We start from the raw sequence: 20,974 nt of genomic DNA on the forward strand, positions 1-20,974 counted from the left end.
CTTAATGTTTGACTTTTCTTTCTCTTTAGGAACAGACAAAAAATGCACAGTTCATAATAATTTCTCTTCGAAATAATATGTTTGAGATTTCGGATAGACTTATTGGAATTTACAAGACATACAACATAACAAAAAGTGTTGCTGTAAATCCAAAAGAAATTGCATCTAAGGGACTTTGTTGAACTTGTTTATGCTGAAGATTCTTCAAGTTGATTCAGTGTATTACTGATTTTTTTCTATTTGTAAAGGATTATGAGTTTTATAAAATACCCCTTAAACTAGATCATGAAACTGGTTTCTATTTTATGCAGTTAAGTCTAATAAAATATTCTCTATAATTGCTTCTAGATTACAAAAATATGACAATCTTGTAAGTAGCAGACTATCGAGAAAAATTAGATACCTGGAAGGTCAAGTAACTTGCCAAAGTAAGAAGTATGTTAGTTGAGGCAAAGTCCTGAACTAGGTTGTGCTCAGCATACCTTCGTGGGCCTTTGATCTACCTACACTGGAAACATCTGCCAACTAATCTTGGATATATTCTTTAAGGCATTCCACTTAGCTTGCCAGTTTAGACAATCACCACAGTTATTACCCAAATACTAGGAACATATTTTTGTAAACCAGTCATTTTGAATTATAGTGATGAGAATTTAAATATATGCTTTTCTAGAATTTGATGTTTGACCATTTATGACTTAATTACAAGAGAGCCAGTAAATTAAGACAGTGTCTCAACAAGCCTAGGCTATCTTTTAAGTTGAAAAATACCCCACTGTAGTTGCTTCATGAGTATGAAGATGGCCCCTGACTTACACTGGTTCCATTTACAAATTTTCAACTTTATGATACATTTATCAGGGTACTAAATGCATTTCAACTTGGTAGTTTCAACTTGATAGGTTTACCAGGATGTAGCCCCACTGTTGAGGAGCATCTGTATTTGGGGGTTACTTTAGTAATAAATGGTTAGTAAGATATCTTGAGTAATGTTTGCCTATAAAATTGTCAGGGTATTTTTATACTATTGGTTCAAGAATGTTTAATGCTACTGAACATAAGTTGGCAACCACTTGGTTTTTGGAAGGAATTTTGGTATTGAATTAGAAGTCTGCCCTAGCTATTAAATTTCTGGGTATTTATCCTAAGGAATTAAAAGAGTTAATTGTTTCTTCAGTGGGCTTTTGTTTTAGATACTTAAGAAATCCAACAGTTTGTATCATAATGTAACTGTAAAAATGTAAACGCAGTATTAGCATGGACTTTTAAATAAAGCAAGATCTGAAATTCAAGTATGGTAACTTATTGGAAATCAAGAATATATAAGGGGGAGACTCAGAGGTGGACAAAATGGCGGCGGAGCTGCACAGGGCAGGAGAAGCCGTGGTCTCAGAGGCAATGGTGGGGCTGGCGGCGGTTCCAACTGCGGGACAGGCAGTGGCCGTAGCGGCTTGTTAGGTAAGTGGAAGATAGATGATAAGCCTGTAAAAATTGACAAGTGGGATGGATCAGCTGTGAAAAACTCTTTGGATGATTCTGGCAAAAAAGTACTTCTGGAAAAATAGAAATATGTGGAGAATTTTGGTCTAATTGATGGTCGCCTCACCATCTGTACAATCTCCTGTTTCTTTGCCATACTGGCTTTGCTTTGGGATTGTATGCACCCCTTTCCAGAGTCCAAACCCGTTTTGGCTTTGTGCGTCATATCCTATTTTGTGATGATGGGGATTCTGACCATTTATACCTCATATAAGGAGAAGAGCATCTGTCTCATGGCCCACAGGAAAGATCCTACAGGAATGGACCCTGATGATATTTGGCAGCTGTCCTCCGGTCTTAAAAGGTTTGATGACAAATACACCTTGAAGCCGACCTTCATCAGTGGGAGAACAAAGCAGCAGCGGGAAGCCAAGTTCACCAAGTCCATTGCTGTTTTTTGACCACAGTGGGACACTGGTCTTGGATGCGTATGAGCCTGAAATATCCAGGCTCCATGACGGTCTCGCTATAGAAAAGTAAAATAGCGAATTCTAAAAGTAGCCCTCTTTCTGCTGGATCTTGCTGAATTACTGGCTTTGGGGGTGGGGGAGATGAACTTAAACTGGGTAAAGTAAGAAATGTTAAGTCCCTGTTTTGTCCTGAAATTTTAGTCTATTCTGGATAAATAGGATTTTCTGACACGGAAATGAGAAGTTGTAGCTCTGATGTCTATAGTCTCCTTGATCTGCTGATGGCATTATTTTAATTTGCTTTGCTGAGAAAGCAGTTTTGCTAAAAGCTGTACAGACATTTTCTTTTGTACCTAGCAGTACTTTATATAGTATAGCTTTGGGCCATGTAGCATTTTAAGACTCAATTTTTAAAAATTATTAATCTGTTGCTGACTGTTAATTCCTATTTCAATATGTTTCCTTGAAGAATTCAGGATACAACTTCTTGTGTATGACAGCTTTCCTTCACACACTTTTTGTGGGTGTGTATGTATCTGATTTGGGGAGAATTTAAAAAACACATAGCTTTTTAATTTGTTTGAAACAGACTTTCTGCCTGTTACATTTTGTGCTTTTAACCAGTTAAACAAGCCAATGGCCTTTTAGTTTTATATTGTGTTTTCCACTAGTATGTCCCTGTTGATTTGTTTGTGCCTTTTATTAACTGCCATTTTCTAAAATTTTTTTCAAGAAAAGTAAAAAAAAAGAATATATAAGGGAAAAGTAAGTTTAAAATGCTATAATGATAATCTCAAGTGTTTTCATTTGGTGGGAGAATAGAATTTAATACTTTATGTTTTCATAACCAATGCAGTAGAGCTCAGATTTTTTGAGAGTTTCACTCCATCACCCAGGGTGGAGTGCTGTGGCAAGATCTTGGTTCACTGCAACCCCGCCTCATGGGTTTAGGCAATTCAAGTGCCTCAGCCACGAGTAGCTGGGACTACAGGTGCACACCACAGTGCCCAGATAATTTTTGTATTCTGGGTAGAGTGGGGTTTTGCCATGTTGGCCAAGCTGGTCTCAAACTCCTGGCCTCAAGTGATCTGCCTGCCTCAGCCTCCCAAAGTGCTGGACTACAGGCATGAGCCACCACACCCAGCCTGCAGTACTAAGTTTCAAAGAATAGAAGTACCCAGAACCCAAGTGAAAATCCCATAGCTACCACTCCTGAGTTTGGAAGTCTCATAAAGACAGTGCAAATAAATATCAAAAGGTGTTTATTAAAATATATATTTTGTTATACATAAAACTTAGAAATATTTCAAGATTTATATACATTAACTTTTGCAATCTTCCTGCTGGTAAAAATACAAAACAGCAGTATAAGAACCAGTTACTCATATTCAACTATATGCATACTTAACAAAATGAAGTCTTCCTAAAAATTAGCAAGATACAAAATAATGTCAAATCTAAAATGGTATATATACTTATGTTTTTAGCTATTCTTATAGATTATAAACCCTTATTAACATTAATCTTGGCCTACTTCTTTAAAGTTGAGTGATAGCATGAACTCTGAAAAGAGAATGCATGGGTTCTCCCACAGCTATATGACCTTGGGCAAGTCACTTGTCAGTTCCCTCATCTACAAAAAGTGGGGGTTAAAAATATTCACATCACAGATATGAGAGATTAAGTAGCTTAACACATAATGGCTAACATACATTTCATTGCTTATGTGTTTTTCAAACTACAGGGCACTTTTATGGTGTGACTAGTATTTTAAGTAATCAATGCAACTTAGTATTTTTATCTCTACCTGAATATGTGTCTCCTTACCTCTACTATGCCCTTTAAATGTTCTTTACCCACACAATAGTTAATTGTGCTAGGTGTAAGTCTGATACTAATCATAAATTGATATAATACCGTCATCTTAGTGTTAAGACTTGTTCTCAGCAGATAAGACTTTTAGGACTAGTTCCCTGAAAAGCTGTATTTATTTATGATAGTTTATGTGTAATCTGTAGGGCCAGGAGCATTGTCTAATCTGACCCAAAACGTCTTTTTGAACTAGATAAGGCTCTTCTTCAGTGATCCAAGAGCAGCCCCTTTGGGATTTCTGGAAAGCAAATCAACCTGCACTTAGGGTTGCATGAACAGTGGGCCAAAAGTCATAACACATGCATCATAACTCCAGTCCCTGTTAAAGGGAACTAAAAGGCTTTGATTTAATAGGCCCTCTTAAGCAAAGCAAATATAAGATTAAGTTATTGGTACTTTTGCATTAGCTTAAGGGAATGTGGTAGACAATTTAAATGAGCTAAGATGAATAAAGTTGAAAACCAAACACCGCATATTCTCACTCATAGGTGGGAACTGAACAATGAGATCACTTGGACACAGGAAGGGGAACATCACACACTGGGGCATATTGAGGGGAGGGATAGCATTAGGAGATACACCTAATGTAAATGACGAGTTAATGGGTGCAGCACACCAACATGGCACATGTATACATATGTAACAAACCTGCATGTTGTACACATGTATACACATGTATACACCTAGAACTTAAAGTATAATAAAAAAGATGAATAAAGTCCACGATGCCATCAAAACCTGTTGCAGACCAAGTTACCAACATGATTCTGTTCTAGTAAGAATGAGTTTTTAATCCAAGAACTGATTTGATGAGCAGAAAAGTTAAATACAATCTTAAATTTACACTAACATAGAATATGACAAGTATTAAAAATGCTGGCCCCCAGGTACAGTGGCTCATGTCTGTAATCCCAGCACTTTGGGAGGCCAAGGTGGGCAGATCTCGAGTCCAGAACTTTGAGACCAACCTGGGCAATATGGCAAAACCTCATTTCTGCAAAAAACAATGTTTTTAATTAGCCAAGAATGGGGGTGTGTGCCTTGTCTCAGCTACATCAGAGGCAGAGGCGGGAGGATCAATTGAGCCTGGGTGGTCGAAACTGCAGTGAGTCATGCAGACAACTGCACTCCAGCCTGGGCAACAAAGTGAGACCCAGTCTCGAAAATTTCTTTTAAAAAGCCACTGTTCCCAAACAGTTATCCAAAAGCAATAGCTTTATTTGGAGTGAATGGTGATAAACATTTAGGGCTCTTAAACTATTTAAAACACAGGTATATTTGATCAAAAGATCTTTAAGCAATGCCTTATCACTTTAAGACTTTGTTGCTTGATTTTAAAACCTTTCTATCATCCTATTCACCCATTCAAAAGCTTCAAGCCATATCAAAATAAAGGTATACGTACTTTCAGGATTTTGCTATATATATAAAGAACTGTAAAGCCAATTAACTGCAGTATATAATAATGGTAAAAGACAATATTGGTACAAGAATGTTTAAATGTCACAGCAACATTATGTCAACATTCATAAAGCCAATAAAAATGAGATAGTGTATTTTTCAAATTAGTTACTAGATTTTCCCAAAGATTTGAATATTTCAGATATTTCTAACTTTGACATATTGTTAACCAAAAGCAACAAATATAAACTTTGTTTGTATTAGTTGCAGCACTAATAAAGCTTAGTTTGCTATTTATTCATGCTGCCACCCTATTTTTCATTTAGCAGTGTACAGAATGAGCCCATTTAAACAATTCAGATTGACATTTTCAATGAGAAACTATTTTCCACATGAATTCCGTCAACAAATAGAAAATGTGACACAGTATATTCTTTACCTCATGCAGATTGTTAGATAAACTTTGGTAAACAGATAGAGAGGCTTCAGAAAACCATATTAAAGTGATTTCATTTAAAAAGGTTATTATGTGTTGGTTGAAAAAGAGTATTGACATCAGTATCACTGAAATTAATGTAACTACAACAATGTTTAAAATTTTAAAAAATTCAATTTCCTTTTCATCCTTATCAGACCAGGAACATGGCATCCTTTTTGGAGAAATTTTCATTTTGGGAATGAGAACGTTCTTAATTTGTCCAATTTCTGTTCTGCTCCATTCTTCTTTCAATATTTGGCTTACTCGAGGATAAATCTCGACAGGTTGAACCTCAGGAAGTGGTCTTTGTTTCAAGATCTCTACACGCTGGCGTACATCATCAACTTTTTCAAGAAATTTAAGTGCAGACTCTTCTTGTAAAGATGTTGTCAGTGTCATTAATTCAAGCTGCTGCTCTCTTATTTCCTTCATTCTTTCAATTTGTGGAGTATATTCTTGATTAATTAGATTGCCAACATCACAGAGAGCTGTTAGGAAACTTTTTTTTTTCTGTTCTAATGTATCATTAAGCTCCTTAAAATACTGGAGAACGACTTCCTTATCGCCTTGGACCATCTTCTCAGAATGAGATTTTTGTTCTTCCAGCTTTTCAATAAGATGGGTAAGATCTGTCCAGTGTGTGTCAGTCAACTGTTCAAGCAGTTTTTGAGGAGTGTCCTTTTCTTTGAAATAGGCACTTTGAAGGTCATCTATAGGATGACCATGATGTTGACCTATGGTAAGGCAATGACCACAAACTAATTTTTTGTCTAGTAGACAGTAAACATTTAATGGTTGCCTGTAATGTTCAGGGCAGGTGACAATATCTGGATGGTCTTCTTGCTGGTATTTTTCAATAATAGCCCTTAATGCAAAATTAACAGGTAAAGATTCAATACCAGTTGGAGCAATTTCAATAATACTTCTGCAATTAGGGCACTTGAGTGGAATTCGTAAAGGTCTCCATATGTAAAAGTTACCAGATGCCTGAAGAATGTTTTCCAAACAATTTCTACAAAATGTATGAGAGCATGGCAGTACACGAGGATCTTCAAAAATACTGTAACATATGGGACAAGTTAACTCTTCCTCAAAATTGTGCATTTCCTGTCAAGAGAAAAGCTTATTTTAAGTTTACATAGAGACACCTGTACATATTATTTAACATTCTAGGCATTAACCTCCAAATTGTTACTATACTGCTTGTCTTTTAAAAGAGAACAAGGTATTTTTAAAATGAAGCTTTCTGAGTAATTCAATTCCTAGTATATATGGTGAATAACTGATCACAATTAAGAATTTATTCCTTAGGGACCAAAAGCATCCCAAACAAAGCGATTATCATTAATTTGTAGTAAAATGCTTCAAATTAAAGTTATTTAAATTTGTTGCTATGCGATATGGTCTGGCTGTGTCCCCACCCAAATCTCATCTTGAATTGTAGCTCCCATAATTCCCACATGTTGTGGGAGGGACTCAGTGGTAGATAACTTGAGTCATCGGGGCAGTTCCCCCATACTGTTCTTGTGGTATCAGAGATCTGATGGCTTTTTAAGAGGAAACCCCTTTCCCTTGGCTCATTCTCTTTTCTTGTCTGCCGCCATGTGAGATGTGCCTTTCACGTTCTGCCATGATTGTGAGGTCTCCCCAGACACGTGGAACTGTGAGTCCATTAAACCTCTTTTTCCTTATAAATTACCCAGTCTCGGATATGTCTTTATCGGCAGCATGAAAACAGACTAATATACTATCTAATAAAGACAAAAATTCAAAGTGTTCTGTTAAAGTCTACTTAGTGATTACAACTATTTTGTGCAACTTTTTTTTTCTTTTTTTTTTTTTGTGAGACTGAGTCTTGCTCTGTCACCCAGGCTGGAGTGCAGTGACATGATCTTGGCTCACTGCAAGTTCTGCCTCCCAGGTTCATGACATTCTGCCTCAGCCTCCCGAGCAGCTGGGACCACAGGCGTCCGCCACCACGCCCAGCTAATTTTTTGTATTTGTAGTAGAGACAGGGTTTCACCGTGTTAGCCAGGATGGTCTCGATCTCCTGACCTCGTGATCCGCCAGCCTCGGCCTCCCAAAGTGCTGGGATTACAGGCATGAGCCACCGCACCCGGCCTATTTTGGGCAACATTTTAACATTTAAGATGATAAAATCAAAACCAAGCACATATAATGAGTAGACAAGACTATTTCTATTATAACAAGTTAGGCTTAGCAAAAGTATATTCTTTAATACAAAAGAAGGAAACATGTCCCAGTTGGCTCAACAATGGTTTCTAAAGCAAGTTATCAAATTTCTCCATAGTAACTGTTACTACCATAAATTTTTTAGCTTCTTGAATTAAAATACAAGTATGCTTAAACCCCAGGATCAGCACAGTATAAATTTCTAAGGCAATAATTTTAACTTGGAGATTTAGAAGGCAGAAAAATTTTGAATTAATCCTTATAATAAAAATCAGTTTGAAAGATAAGAGTTGACTATGGTAACTGAATTACTGCCTTAATTTTTAAGTGAAAAACTAGAGCACTAAATGGTAAAGAACAAAAAGGAGACCATTAGTCATCTTTCCTTCATGAAAAAGTCTCTCAATCAGTATTTCTGAGACAGAAAAAGAAATGCAGCAATAGTTCAGAGACCATCTCTGACACAAGTAACTTGACCTCTTGGCAAGCTATTACTGATATTTCCAGTAACAGAAGTCTGACCATTTTGCACCCTATCACCTCCTACTGTTTTCCTTTATATCTACCCTCAACGCAAGCCACAATTCTGAAGACTAGCTTACCCCTTGATAGAGAAAAACCAAGTTACACCACTGTTGAAAGTACCTTAGGCAAAACTTAAAAACCCAAGTGCCATGGCTAGGCACGGTGGCTCATGCCTGTAATCCCAGCACTTTGGCAGGCCAAGGCGGATGGATCACCTGAGGTCAGGAGTTTGAGACCAGCCTGACCAACGTGAAGAAACTCCGTCTCTACTAAAAATACAAAATTAGCCCAGTGTGGTGGCAAATGCCTGTAATCCCAGCTACTTGGGAGGCTGAGGCAGGAGAATTGCTTGAACCTGGGAGGCGGAGGTTGCTGTGAGCCAAGATTACACCATTGCACTCGCCTGAGCAACAAGAGCAAAACTCCGTCTCAAAAAAAAAAAAAAAAAAAGACACCCCAGTGCCATTCACATAAAATATAAAGGTTACCAAATCACATGCCATAAAACTAACTTTTAAGATTAAAAATCTGTGAAAATAGCATCTAAAAGTAACTGCATTTCTAATAAAATGCAAACTTGGCTCCTTATCTTTACTATCTGTCAAACTCTTACTCTTTCTTCAGGGCTCAACTTGGGATGCCTTGCCCCAGATTAGGTCCCCTGTTATTCTCATTAAACACTGCACTTTTACTTCATAGCACTTTAACAAGATTTTATTTAAAAGAATTTTGTAACTTTTCTGTATACATTAGAATGTAGGCCTCCTAGAAGGGCAGGAATTGTGTCTAAACTATGGTTATATTCCTGCAATTTAGGCACAACTTTTAACACAGCAGGCATTTACTTGTTATTGGTTCAATGAACAAATGCCTTTTCAGACACCTGTGATAATACAGATTTTTGTTTCGGGACTTTGTTTTGTTTTGTTTTTTTTGCTTTTTTTTTTTAATAGCAAAATCTCTGCTTAGGAAAAGGTGTAAAAGGAAAATCTATCAGAAAATACTCCATTCAGACTGACAGACCCTGAATGAGCCAAAGTGTGTCAAACAGAGACTAAGCTTGAACGATGAAGCATTCCAACAAACTAAAGTAATTGAGCAACAGTAAAGATGACATTCACTGCAGATGAATTCAAGTGAGTGCATGTTGGCAAGACTTTACAACTTTACACCTACAGAAATCTCTGAACTCATACAGAAACCACCCAAGAAAAACAAATGTGTTTTTCAGAGTATTTCAGTGATGTCAGAATTCACATTGAAGGAATAAACAGAATAACACTTTGTAGGAAATAAAATTTGAGCAGTGGACATACATTTAATCTAGATTTAATATTATTGGAGCTATTCAATTGTTTAAGTAGCAAAACTAGTCCTAAAACAGAATCTAACTTTTCTCCCCAAACCCCTATTCTATGCTTGCAAAAAGCTAGGGAACAACTCTGATAATGCATTTAGGGGCCCAAAAGCTCAACTTCTTTAAAATGAAAATATTCACGACATTGTAAAGCAAATCCTAAGCTTATATAAAATGGAAGCAGGCCAAAACAGGTGGATCACTTGAGGCCAGGAGTTCGAGACCAGCCTGGCCAACATGGTGAAACCCTGTATCTGCTAAAAACACAAAAATTAGCCAGGCATGGTGGCGCACATCTGTACTCCCTATAATCCCAGCTACTCTGGAAGCTGAGGCATGAGATGGCGCCACTGCACTCCAGCCTGGGCAACAGAGCAAGACTCTGTCTCAAAAAAAAAAAAAGGAGGCAAAAATCATGGTTGGTCTCAAAGTTACTGCTATCATATGTAAAATTTTTAATAATACTTTTTAGACAAAAATTTGTAGATAACTTACAGATCACAGAAGTCAAAATCTATTCTCGGACTACCCTTTTCTCACTGGTTTATTTATTAAAAACTAATTTTAGGCAACAAATTGAAGAGAAACTAGAACTGAAAAATAACTGTGTAAGGTCAGGAACTTTCTGACTCTGGTTGCTGCCTGAGAAGTACACTAACTATATAGGTGGGCCAGGTGCAGTGGTTCACGCCTGTAATTCCAGCACTTTGGGAGGCAGAGGTGGCAAGATCACTCGAAGCCAGGAGTTCAGGACCAACCTGGGCAACACCGTGAGACCCTATCTCTACAAAAAATTAAACATTAGTCAGGCACAGTTATACATGCCTATAGTCCCAGCTACTCGGGAAACTGAGGCAGGAGGATCACTTGAGCCCAAGAAGTTGAGGCTGCAGTGAGCCACGACTGCCACTGCACTCCAGCCTAGGCAACAGAGCAAGACCCTTTTTTTTTCTTTTAAAAAAAAAAGGTGGCTACCATGCTTACAGGCTAGTTCTTTCAGAAACCAGTATGAAATTTTATGCAGCAGAAATTTCCCACAACCAGTCTAGACTTCTGGAAGGAAGAAAAAGAGCAAAAATTAATCTAGGATGAACACCTTGGATTTAGCTATGCTGTATGTAGGTTTCCAAACAGTAAAAACATCAGTAACACTGGAAACAATAAGACAATGGAGTAATACCTTTGATATTCTCAGAAAAAAAAAAAATAGCTTCCAAAATGGAAAATAAAATTCTATACATAGAAAAAAAAACAATAAATTTTTATATAAAGACAGTTTGACAACGTAAGATCTCAAAAATGAACAACCTTCTGCCAACTCTTTCTAAAGACGCTACTGCAGGGAGAAAAGAAAAGCAAGAATGTTCACCAGCATAATGGTGAAATAAATTCCAGGACAACTGTGAAAGCCTAGAGAAGAGTCACTCTAGAAGAGGAAGGCAGATCCAGAAGACAGATCTCTTTTTTGTTTTTTGAAATGGAGTCTCGCTCTGTCGCCCAGGCTGGAGTGCAGTGACGCAATCTCCGCTCACTGCAAGCTCCGCCTCCTGGGTTCATGCCATTCTCCTGCCTCAGCTTCCCAAGTAGCTGGGACTACAGGCACCCGCCACCACGCCTGGCTAATTTTTCTGTATTTTTAGTAGACACGGGGTTTCACCATGATAGCCAGGATGGTCTTGATCTCCTGACCTCATGATCTGCCTGCCTCGACCTCCCAAAGTGCTGGGATTACAGGCGTGCAGAAGACAGATGTTTAAGTAAATAAATGGAACTGATAGAAATGCTTCATGTATCTGAAACATACTGAGAGGTAACTAAATTTAGGGAAAAAAATGATAGAATCACGAAAAGAGGAAAGATTAATATTATAGTATATGGCTCAGCTGTCACTGTAACAGTCATAATATTGTAAATATCAAATACTGATTTTACCAAAGAGTAACAAAATTATATTGAGGGGGAAAATACAGTAAGGAAACAGTTTAAGAACTAAATCTTAATTTTTCCTTATAAGAAAGTCAATACATACTTAAAAAATAAAGAAACCACAAAAAAATAAGTATATAGAAATTTAGAAGAAAATACCAAAAGAAATGTTAAAAAAGATAAAAGTGACTGCTTCTAGAGGGTAAGAATCTGTTTTTCATTATAAATTATGGTTTCACTTTTAACTATTAAGCAATTAAAAATATAATACAATTTTAAAGAAAGAAAGAGAATCCTACAAGTATCCACATAGAAAAGAAGGATGAAAAAAGGAAAACAAAACCAAAGGTCTCAGAATTCTCCTCTGAAAGATTGGAATTTCTAAAATTGGAATGCCCACAGTAATTACCTCCCACACGAGCTGTCCTATAATGTGGCTTTGCTTCTACTCCCTGCACATGAAGAGTTGAAATCTATTCTCCCCCTATTAGAGTATGTGTGGGCCATGTGACTGCTCTGACCAAGAAGATACAGTATAAGTGCTGTGGTGAGTTCTAGGTATAGCCCTTAACTAGCTTGGCAGGTCGCTGCCTCTGAGCCACAAACTGCTATGTAAGAAGTCCAGGCTACTTTGCTGAAGAGACAGGCCAAACAGAAGGGCAAGGAATTGCCAGACACATGAGTGAAAAAGACATCTTGAACATCTGGCCAGCCAAGCTTTCAGATATTTGTTACACAGCAGGAAATAACCAGAACATCACCAGCAACAAGGAATGCTAGAACACAATGTAGCAATGTCCACAAGGTCTAGAAGGAAAGGGATATGAGCTGAGAATTCTGTACACAGTCAACACATAATTTATTCATGTGAAACAACAGAAATACTCTTCAGTAAAATCTACAGAGCTAAAAAAAACTACATGGGCAGAGTTGACACCATACACTTTCCTTACCAAACCAAAAGGAATATAAAATAATTCTTTTTTTTTTTTTTTTTTTTTTTTTTTTTTTTTTTTTTTTTTGAGACGGAGTCTTGCTCTGTCCCCCAGGCTGGAGTGCAGTGGCCGGATCTCAGCTCACTGCAAGCTCCGCCTCCCGGGTTCAGGCCATTCTCCTACCTCAGCCTCCCGAGTAGCTGGGACTATAGGCGCCCGCCACCTCACCCGGCTAGTTTTTTGTATTTTTTAGTAGAGACGGGGTTTCACCGTTTTAGCCAGGATGGTCTCGATCTCCTGACCTCGTGATCCGCCCGTCTCGGCCTCCCAAAGTGCTAGGATTACAGGCTTGAGCCACCACGCCCGGCCTTCAACTTAAAAAAAGAGGGAAAAAAAACAAGGAAAAGTGGAAAAAAAAGAATAAAGATAAGCCTGGTGTGATGGCTCACACCTGTAATCCCAGCACTTTGGAAGGCCAAGGTGGGAGGATCACTTGAGCCCAGCAGTTTGAGACCAGCCCTGGCAACACACTGAAACCCCATCTCTATAAAAAATAAAAAACTTAGCTAAGCATGGTGTCGCATGCCTGTTAGTCCCAGCTACTCAGGAGGCTGAGGAGGGAGGATTGCTCGAGCCTGGGAGGTCCAGGCTGCAGTGAGCCATGAGCCATGGTCATTCCACTGCATTCCAGCCTAGACTACAGAGCCACACCTTGTCTCAAAAGACAAAATAATAATAAAGATAAATGGAAGATGATAATGAACTAGAAAACTTAAATTGCTAGAACTGGCTGGGCACTGTGGCTGACACCTATAATCCCAGCACTTTGGGAGGCCGAGGCAGGCAGATCACCTGAAGTCAGGAGTTCGAGACCAGCCTGGCCAACATGGCAAAACCCCATCTCTACTAAAAATACAAAAATTAGCTGGGCAGGGTGGCAGGTGCCTATAATCCCAGCTACTCAGGAGGCTGAGGCAGGAGAATCGCTTGAACCCGGGAGGCAGAGGTTGCAGTGAGTCGAGATCATGCCATTGCAATCCAGTCTGAGTGACAAAGCAAGACTATGTCTCAAAAAAATAAAAAATAAAAATGCTAGAACTGATAAACCCAAGAGATGGCTCTTTTTGAGACTGAGACTTGCTCTGTCACCAGGGCTGGAATGCAGTGGTGAGACCATGGCTCTCTGCAGCCTCAACTTCCCAGGCTCAAACAATCTTCCCAGCTCAGCCTCCCAAGTAGCTGATAGGCACATGTCAACACACGTGCCTAATGTTTTTATGCTTTGTAGAGATAGGGTCTCACTATGTTGCCCAGGCTGGTCTCAAATTCCTGGCCTCAAGAGATCCTCCCCCCTCAGCCTCCCAAAGGGCTGGGATTATAGCTGTGAGTCACCATGACCAGTCTAAGAGTTAGTTATTTAAGTAAATAAACAAGCCATTAGCTATCTGTGATAGGCAGCCTCTAAAATGGCCCCCAATGACCTGCACTTCCTGGATACTCTTGAAATCTCTCCCTTGAGTGTGGACTAGGCCCTACTCAACTGTTCCAGAATACAAATATGAAAAGTTTGCTAAATGTTTTGAAGACAGTATAACATGATTTCAAAACTTGAGACAATACAAACTAAAAATGGACTAATTTCAAAAATGGACACTTATGTAAAATTCTAAATATAATGTTAGCAAAAACAAATACAGGAGTACATTTTAAAAAACACTGCACCATGACTAAATAAGGTTCTTCCCAGAAATATAAAGTTAATTCAATAACAAAAAATCTATTAATATAATTCACTCAATTAGTTCAATGGAAAAAAAATTTACATTCACATGATATGTGAAAAAAGCATATATAATATTAAAACCAATAAGCAGTCCTCAAAGACAGAAAGTAGAATGGTAGTTGCCAGGGCTTGAGAGCAGGGAAGACGTAGAGTTATCATTTATTTAATGCAAGGGTCCCCAACCCTCCCTACCCACCCTGCACCCCCGCCATGGCGGCCGGCAAGCCCGCCTGAGCAAAGCCCCCTGCCAGATCAGTGGCAGCATTAGATTCTCATAAGAGTGTGAACCCTACCGTGAACTGCGCACGCGAGGGAACTAGGTTGTAGCTCATTGTGAGAATCTAATGCCTGATGATGTGCGGTAGAACAGTTTTATCCCAAAACCATGTACCACCCACCCGCACCTGTCCATGGAAAAATTGTCTTCCTCGAGACTGGTCCCTGGTACCAAAAATGTTGAGGACTGCTGGTTTAATGGGTACACAGTTTCAGTTTGGGAAGATGAAAAAGTTACGGAGATAGTTGGTGGTGATAATTACAAAACAATCTGAATGTATTTAATACCACCAAACTGTATACTTAAAAATATTAAAATGGTAAATTTTATGTTTAGTATATTTTACACAATTAAAAAAAATGTTCAAGTGTCTTGCCTATTATCCAGTCTTTCTTTTGCTAAATGAATTTGAATCAATTTATACTACTGTATGTTTTTAAAAAGCAAAAAAGTAAAATAATCCATGTAAAATGTATTTTCCTCTAGTGAGTCTAAGCTCATGTAGAAACCAGTACCTCAAGATTTCCTGCTTCTCTTTTAAAAGTCACCAAGAAATATAAATATAAAAAAATGAATCTTCTCAGAAAGAAATCTGAGGCTAAATCACTCTACTGACAAATTATTTCACTAACGTCTTGTGTTTAAGTGTCAAAACAAATACATTTCTGAATTTCCACACTTTTTATTAAGTCTTTCTCCAGAGGACCAATTCACTAGGGAGCCTCCCTGATGTCTAACTGGCATATTAGGTAATAGATAGTATAACAGATGATAAAATAGCACCAAAAATATCATTACCCATTCTCTTGTGTAAACCAGTTTTTAAGCTTTAATTCACTAATGCTTTCCTGCCTTTCAACTCTAAACATGAACAGTTGTAAAACATTCATTACATTTCACAGCCTCTGAAACGAAAATATTTTTACTACATTATAGAATTCGATGACTTGCCCCATGACTTCTAGTGAGTCAGCTTTAAGTATAGAAAAATTCAAATGGTGCCACCACCCAAATTGGGGCTCACATCTTTGTGGCCCTAACTGATAAAGAAGAAATACATTTCATGCAATCGAAGACTTACTTAAGAAATAACTACAACTTCATCATTTATATACATAAATAAGATTTTTTTTTTTAACACTGTTGCGGAAAGTTTGAGAAACAAGATTTTTAAAAATAATTCTGCCACATATAAATATACAAAAATAATGAGAGATCACCTTAACTTTTTCAAATTAAAAAAAAAATCCTATGGTCAGCTGATTTTAACTCTCTTTGTCCATCTGTACTATTTTATTTCATTTTGATATCAACCTATTTTCCTAAACTAAAAAATAAAAAAACTAAAAACAAAACAAAAAAAGACTATTAATTCAATTTAACCAGGAACTGACTTGAGAAGTTAAGGCTTTAATTACTTTTGTTATACTTTTCAAAGTAAAAATATATCTGGTGGGAAATATTCATCAACGTGTTTGGTGAAAGGCAATGTCAAAACTAACATTACCTAAAATCAAAATTTCACCTTGCCAGATTAAATAGCTACTTACTCATTTAAAAAGACCAATATATGAATGCATAGTGAAGAAGTATCCAGGTAACTTAATTTGCAGTTTTGTGTAGTTCTGCAGATCTGTATGTCTAAAATAACAGCTTTGCATGTGTTTTGAGATGTACACATTCTTGTAAAATTTCTAGAAGGATGTACGAAAGAGTTGAGTGACTACCTTTAAGGTACAGATCGGAAAAGGAAGCTGTTTATTTTTCACTTTATGCTCCGCTCCTTCGGTAAGATGGTTGGAATTTGATACACCATCAACATAATGTTTTTTCAAAAGACTTCTAAATTTCACTTTATAGTTTAAATGATACACTCTGTAAAAACTCAGTTAAAATGTTTTTCATATTTACTTAATCTCCCAGAACTTACCTACTTTGTTGATCTCCTGGTTTGGGGACGGAATACACTCTCTCCAACTCCTCCAGAATCTTTTATTCTTATTCTAAAATTAAAATAATGTTATCCTTAATGCTTTCAATTTATTGTCTCATGTCATAAAAATGGTTGTTAGTTCACTGTCTTTGATGTTTATCTTCACTATGCTTCACTGTGTTTTCCGAAAAGTCACAAACACCAACACAGTTGCTGGAGCTGCAGTAGAGGTATCGCTTGTTCCTTGAAAATCCGAACTCTGACCAAACAGATGGTCACAAAGGACCTCTTTACAACGTCAAGTAGCTTATGAGCTCTCGACAATATGACCCACCAACGGCGATGGCAGAAAAAACATTCACGGTCATTTAGAGTGCTTAAAATTAACTGCAAGACAAAAGCATCCATGGGAGTAAAATACTTTGCCAGCTCAAAATTGTAACTGATTTAGTATAGTTTGCTCATCTCTCTGTTCTGCCATTTCAATGCTGTGGTACCTGAGTCAGTATTATCAAATACCTCTCAAAAGTGAGCCTTCACATCTGTAAAATGGGTAACTGCACCTATCCCACCTAAGTCCTACGAGCACCTCCCACAAAGGGACTCAAAATGGCAGTACTCTTCCCCTCCCCCTCTGAAAGCTCCACTCTCCCAGGCCTCCCTCCTAAAGCGCCTCCGCCTCCGCAACCGCCCGACCCCAAGCCCCGTGGGGCTGACCGACTCGGCCTGGCCCAGCTCACCCTGGCCACCACAGAGCGCCTCCTCCCTCACAGGAACGCAGCTCCACAGTGGAGAGACGGGAGAATGGTTCCCCAAACTCCAGTGTGGGACAAGTGGGAATGAATGCAGGTCCCAAGCCACTCCCTCCATCGTCACGCCCCCAGGACTCCCCAGCAAACACACTGGAACACCAGCCTGTGCTACAGGAAAAGAAAAAGGACTCAGAGCCACCTTCTCGGATCCGTAAAGGTCCTTAGACTCACCGCGGGGAGGAGGCGGAGTAGGCGACTCCACAGCGCCGAAACAGAGAGCCACCGACTCCTGGCTGATGCTGAGAGTCGCCCCGAGTCCCCGCCCTCCTCCGCCCCGAAGGGCTTCAGGTGCCCAGGCCGGGCGGGGCCGCCCGGAGCCTCGCGGCGCAGGCGCAGTCTGCAGGCAGCTTTCAACTGCGCGGCATCGGCCAATGGGAACTATTGCTGGGCTCGTTCGAAAGTAAACGGCGGACGGCGCGGCCCGAGGCAGGTGGCGGCGGTCAGATCGAGGCTGGCGCCTAGCTTTCCACGCCTGCGTGCTAGGCGCAGGCCGCCTCTCGGACGTTTGGCCTCGAAGGAGCGGCTCTCTAGCCTATGGGGAGCTTCGGCCAGTGGGCTTCGTGAGCTGGGGTCCCGCCTGGGGCATCTGGATGGCACCGGTAGTCTGGGGGAGAGGCGGGGTCGGGCGCCGGAGGAGGCGAATCGCCGGCGGCCGACGGCTTCTGGGGAACTGTCTTTTACTTGGAGCCATCCAGGGCAGGGCCTGCTGCTATGCTGTGGAATGCAGTGTCTTCCATCGTTGCCTCACAGACCCGCTGCTCCGGGAAGTCGCCACGCATCCTCAGGGCACACCCACACCTGTCGCCAGCGCCCTCCGCCGCTCAGCTGTTTGCTTTTGTTTACGCGTTCCGGAGACCTGACCCACCGGAGCACTGGGCTGAGCACAGGAGAAGGGGTTTTGGAACACTCTTTGTACCCAACTCCGAGAGCGAGTGGGAAACCCGGGACTGGGTTGGGTGCATCTCTCCCTAGCCTTCGTCGTCTTCTCCCGTTTTTCCACTTTACTAAAGTATTGCCTAGAGATGAGGGCTGTCCAACTCAGCACTTCCAACTTCAAGTTCCTACTTCACCTCTAACTCCCTGAGTTAGAAAACAACTTACAGCTCAGAGGTCCCTTTCCCTTTTTTCTTGAGAAACTTTATTCAGCTTTATCTCAAGACATCTCCGCTTCCCTCTCCTGTCGACCTTAAATAGGTTCAGGAAATATGATTAAGGATAAGAGTTTATTCCAGCGTAAAGCTTGAGGGTAGCCACCCAGGAGACACCAGCTCCAAATGGGGTCAGCATTCCAAAGTGAAGAAGTTAAGGTTTCACCTAGGTGGCCAGAGACAAATTTTAGCAGGATTTCATTTTCCGTAAGAGACCAGTACATACTTACAGCTATTTGGTAGGTTACAGATTGCTACATTCCAAGAAAGAGTACTTCGTTACTCCGTGAGGAAGGGTAGTGATCTCAGGGGGTTGTATCTCTGGTATGGTTTGCTCCTCCGATTTTAATTATTTACAGAAACAAAAGGCAGACGGTGCAGATGCCTGCTGCTTGGCTCAGGCTGTAGCCACATTCCTCTCAAGGCTCAGAATAAAGTTCCAACAGCTTTAAGTTTGAATTACTTAACTTCTGATAACTAAAGTCATTTTGTTTACTAATGTGCTAAATAAAGATATGGGCTCTAGACCGGGTGCAGTGGCTCACGCCCGTAATCCCAGCACTTTCGGGAGGCCAAGACAGGTGGATCACCTGAGGTCAGGAGTTCAAGACCAGACTGGCCAACATAGTGAAACCCCGTCTCTACTAAAAATACAAAAAATTAGCCGGGTGTGGTGGCAGGCACCTGTAATCCCAGCTAGTCTGGAGGCTGGGGCAGGAGAATCGCTTGAACCTGGGAGGCAGAGGTTGCAGTGAGCCAAGATGGCACCTCTGCATTCCAGGAAAAAAAAAAAATCTATGGGCTCTATATACTGTATATTTATATTGCAGTACATTCAGGTGCTAGGCTTTTATTCAGTAAATTACAGAAAATATTAAAGATACAAAGCAGAAAGTAAGGCAATATTAATGAGGCCTTAGTCAATCTCAGATAGCTTCACCAATTCAGCTCCTAAAAAGGTTGCTTATGAAGTGTGAATTGTAGTGATAGCTACTGTTTCATGGTGGTAAATATTCGTTTTGACTTGATGTACATTTTCTGTTTAAACATTGGAGTCATCCTGATAGACATCTTTATAATTTCCTGTCACAACAACATGTGGGACAGGCGTGGTGGCCCATGTGTGTAATTCCAACGCTTTGGGAGGCCAAAGTGGAAGAATTGCTTGAGCCCGGGAATTTGAGAGCAGTCTGGGCCACAGAGTGAGAACCCATCTCTACCGAAAATAAAATAATTAGCCGGAGTGGTGGCTCACACCTGTAGTCCCAGCTACTTGGGAGACTGAGGCAGGAGGATTGCTTGAGCCTGGGAAATCAGGGCCGCAGTGAGTTATGATCACACCACTGCACTCCAGCCTGGGCAGAAGAGTGAGACCCTGTCTCAAAACAAAAAACCCAACATATTGTGAATTATCTTTCCATAGCAGTAAATGTAGTATATTAAATTGTTGTCTTTATAAAAAGCGTAATTGTTTCTGGAATTGAATTAATATGGATGAAAATGTTTTTGAGCTATAATTTTTTTCACCTGTTTTCCCCTGTGTGCTTTCTTACCTCAAAACAGTTATGTATGTAGCAAGAAAACAGAAGAACCTCACACTAGACTTACTGGCTGTTGTTTCCCAAAAAGCCTGAGCCCATGTAGAAAAACAATATTTTAAGGAAGAGGCCGAATGCTTCAGAGAAGCAGAAAGAATTATGTTTGCCCCAAAATAGAGATGACTCGGGTCCTGGTGGGGGAAAACTATGACGCCAAAAGGGAAGGGTTATATTGGTGCCTCCAGGGAGTCTGCTTCAGAGGCCCGTGGGTTCCCAACCCTGCCAAAGATTCAAGATTTCTGTAGCCCAGCATGAATTTGGGGATTGAGGAGGCTAGGATGGTGTGGAGAACCACAGGAGCCTACAAAAACAATGGTGGCCTAAGTGGTGGCAGTCAGCCTGACGTAATTGGTTTTGTGGACCGTGATTAACATACTCTACAAAAGATAATGTTTTCCTGGGAAGGTGGGATGGGAGAACTAATACTCAAATGCAGGAGTACATGCTTCAAATCCATAAGCCTAAAACTCAGGTGATAAGTTTCTCAGCCACCCAAAAAAATGGTGGGGAAGAGGACAGTTGAGCTGCTTGGGAAGGGTCTCTTTTATTTTTTATTTTTGGAGATGGAGTCATGCTCTGTCGCCCAGGCTGGAGTGTAGTGGCACAATCTCGGCTCACTACAACTTCCGCCTCCCAGGTTCAAGTGATTCTCCTGCCTCAGCCTCCCGAGTAGCTGGAGTTACATGCACGTACCACTGTGTCCAACTAATATTTGTATTTTTAGTAGAGACGGGGTTTCACCATGTTGGCCAGACTGGTCTTGAACTCCTGACCTCAAGTGATCCAC

At 40.0% G+C, this 20,974-nt stretch overlaps 2 protein-coding genes and 1 pseudogene across 5 annotated transcripts in view; 2 read left to right on the forward strand and 1 right to left on the reverse strand.

Annotated features, from left to right (window-relative positions):
* Positions 1–1,275, forward strand: part of SMC4 (structural maintenance of chromosomes 4) — a 36,663-nt gene extending 35,388 nt beyond the window's left edge. For all 3 annotated transcript variants that reach the window (XM_050779900.1, XM_050779902.1, XM_050779901.1), the window contains one exon: positions 30–1,275. In XM_050779900.1, the coding sequence (XP_050635857.1) occupies positions 30–182 (153 nt within the window). In that variant the 3' untranslated portion in view covers positions 183–1,275. The remainder of the gene's footprint in view (positions 1–29) is intronic.
* Positions 1,276–1,304: 29 nt separating this feature from the next.
* LOC126948939 (signal peptidase complex subunit 2-like) lies at positions 1,305–4,828 on the forward strand (annotated as a pseudogene). Its single transcript, XR_007723572.1, has one exon. The product of XR_007723572.1 is annotated as a signal peptidase complex subunit 2-like (transcript).
* On the reverse strand, positions 3,196–16,724 carry TRIM59 (tripartite motif containing 59). The gene is made up of 2 exons (XM_050779912.1): positions 16,627–16,724; positions 3,196–6,807 (listed from the first exon to the last, which is right to left on the reverse strand). Exon 2 carries the CDS (start codon positions 6,802–6,804, stop codon positions 5,593–5,595), a length of 1,212 nt encoding a protein of 403 aa, XP_050635869.1. The 5' UTR covers positions 6,805–6,807; positions 16,627–16,724; the 3' UTR covers positions 3,196–5,592.
* Between the last annotated feature and the right edge of the window lie 4,250 nt (positions 16,725–20,974).

This window comes from Macaca thibetana, chromosome 2, assembly GCF_024542745.1.
Source record: "Macaca thibetana thibetana isolate TM-01 chromosome 2, ASM2454274v1, whole genome shotgun sequence".
Classification (NCBI taxonomy): domain Eukaryota; kingdom Metazoa; phylum Chordata; class Mammalia; order Primates; family Cercopithecidae; genus Macaca; species Macaca thibetana.

Bases quoted from the DNA above. Each gene is read 5' to 3' on its own strand.
- TRIM59 (XM_050779912.1), bottom strand. From the start codon at position 6,804: ATGCACAATTTTGAGGAAGAGTTAACTTGTCCCATATGTTACAGTATT.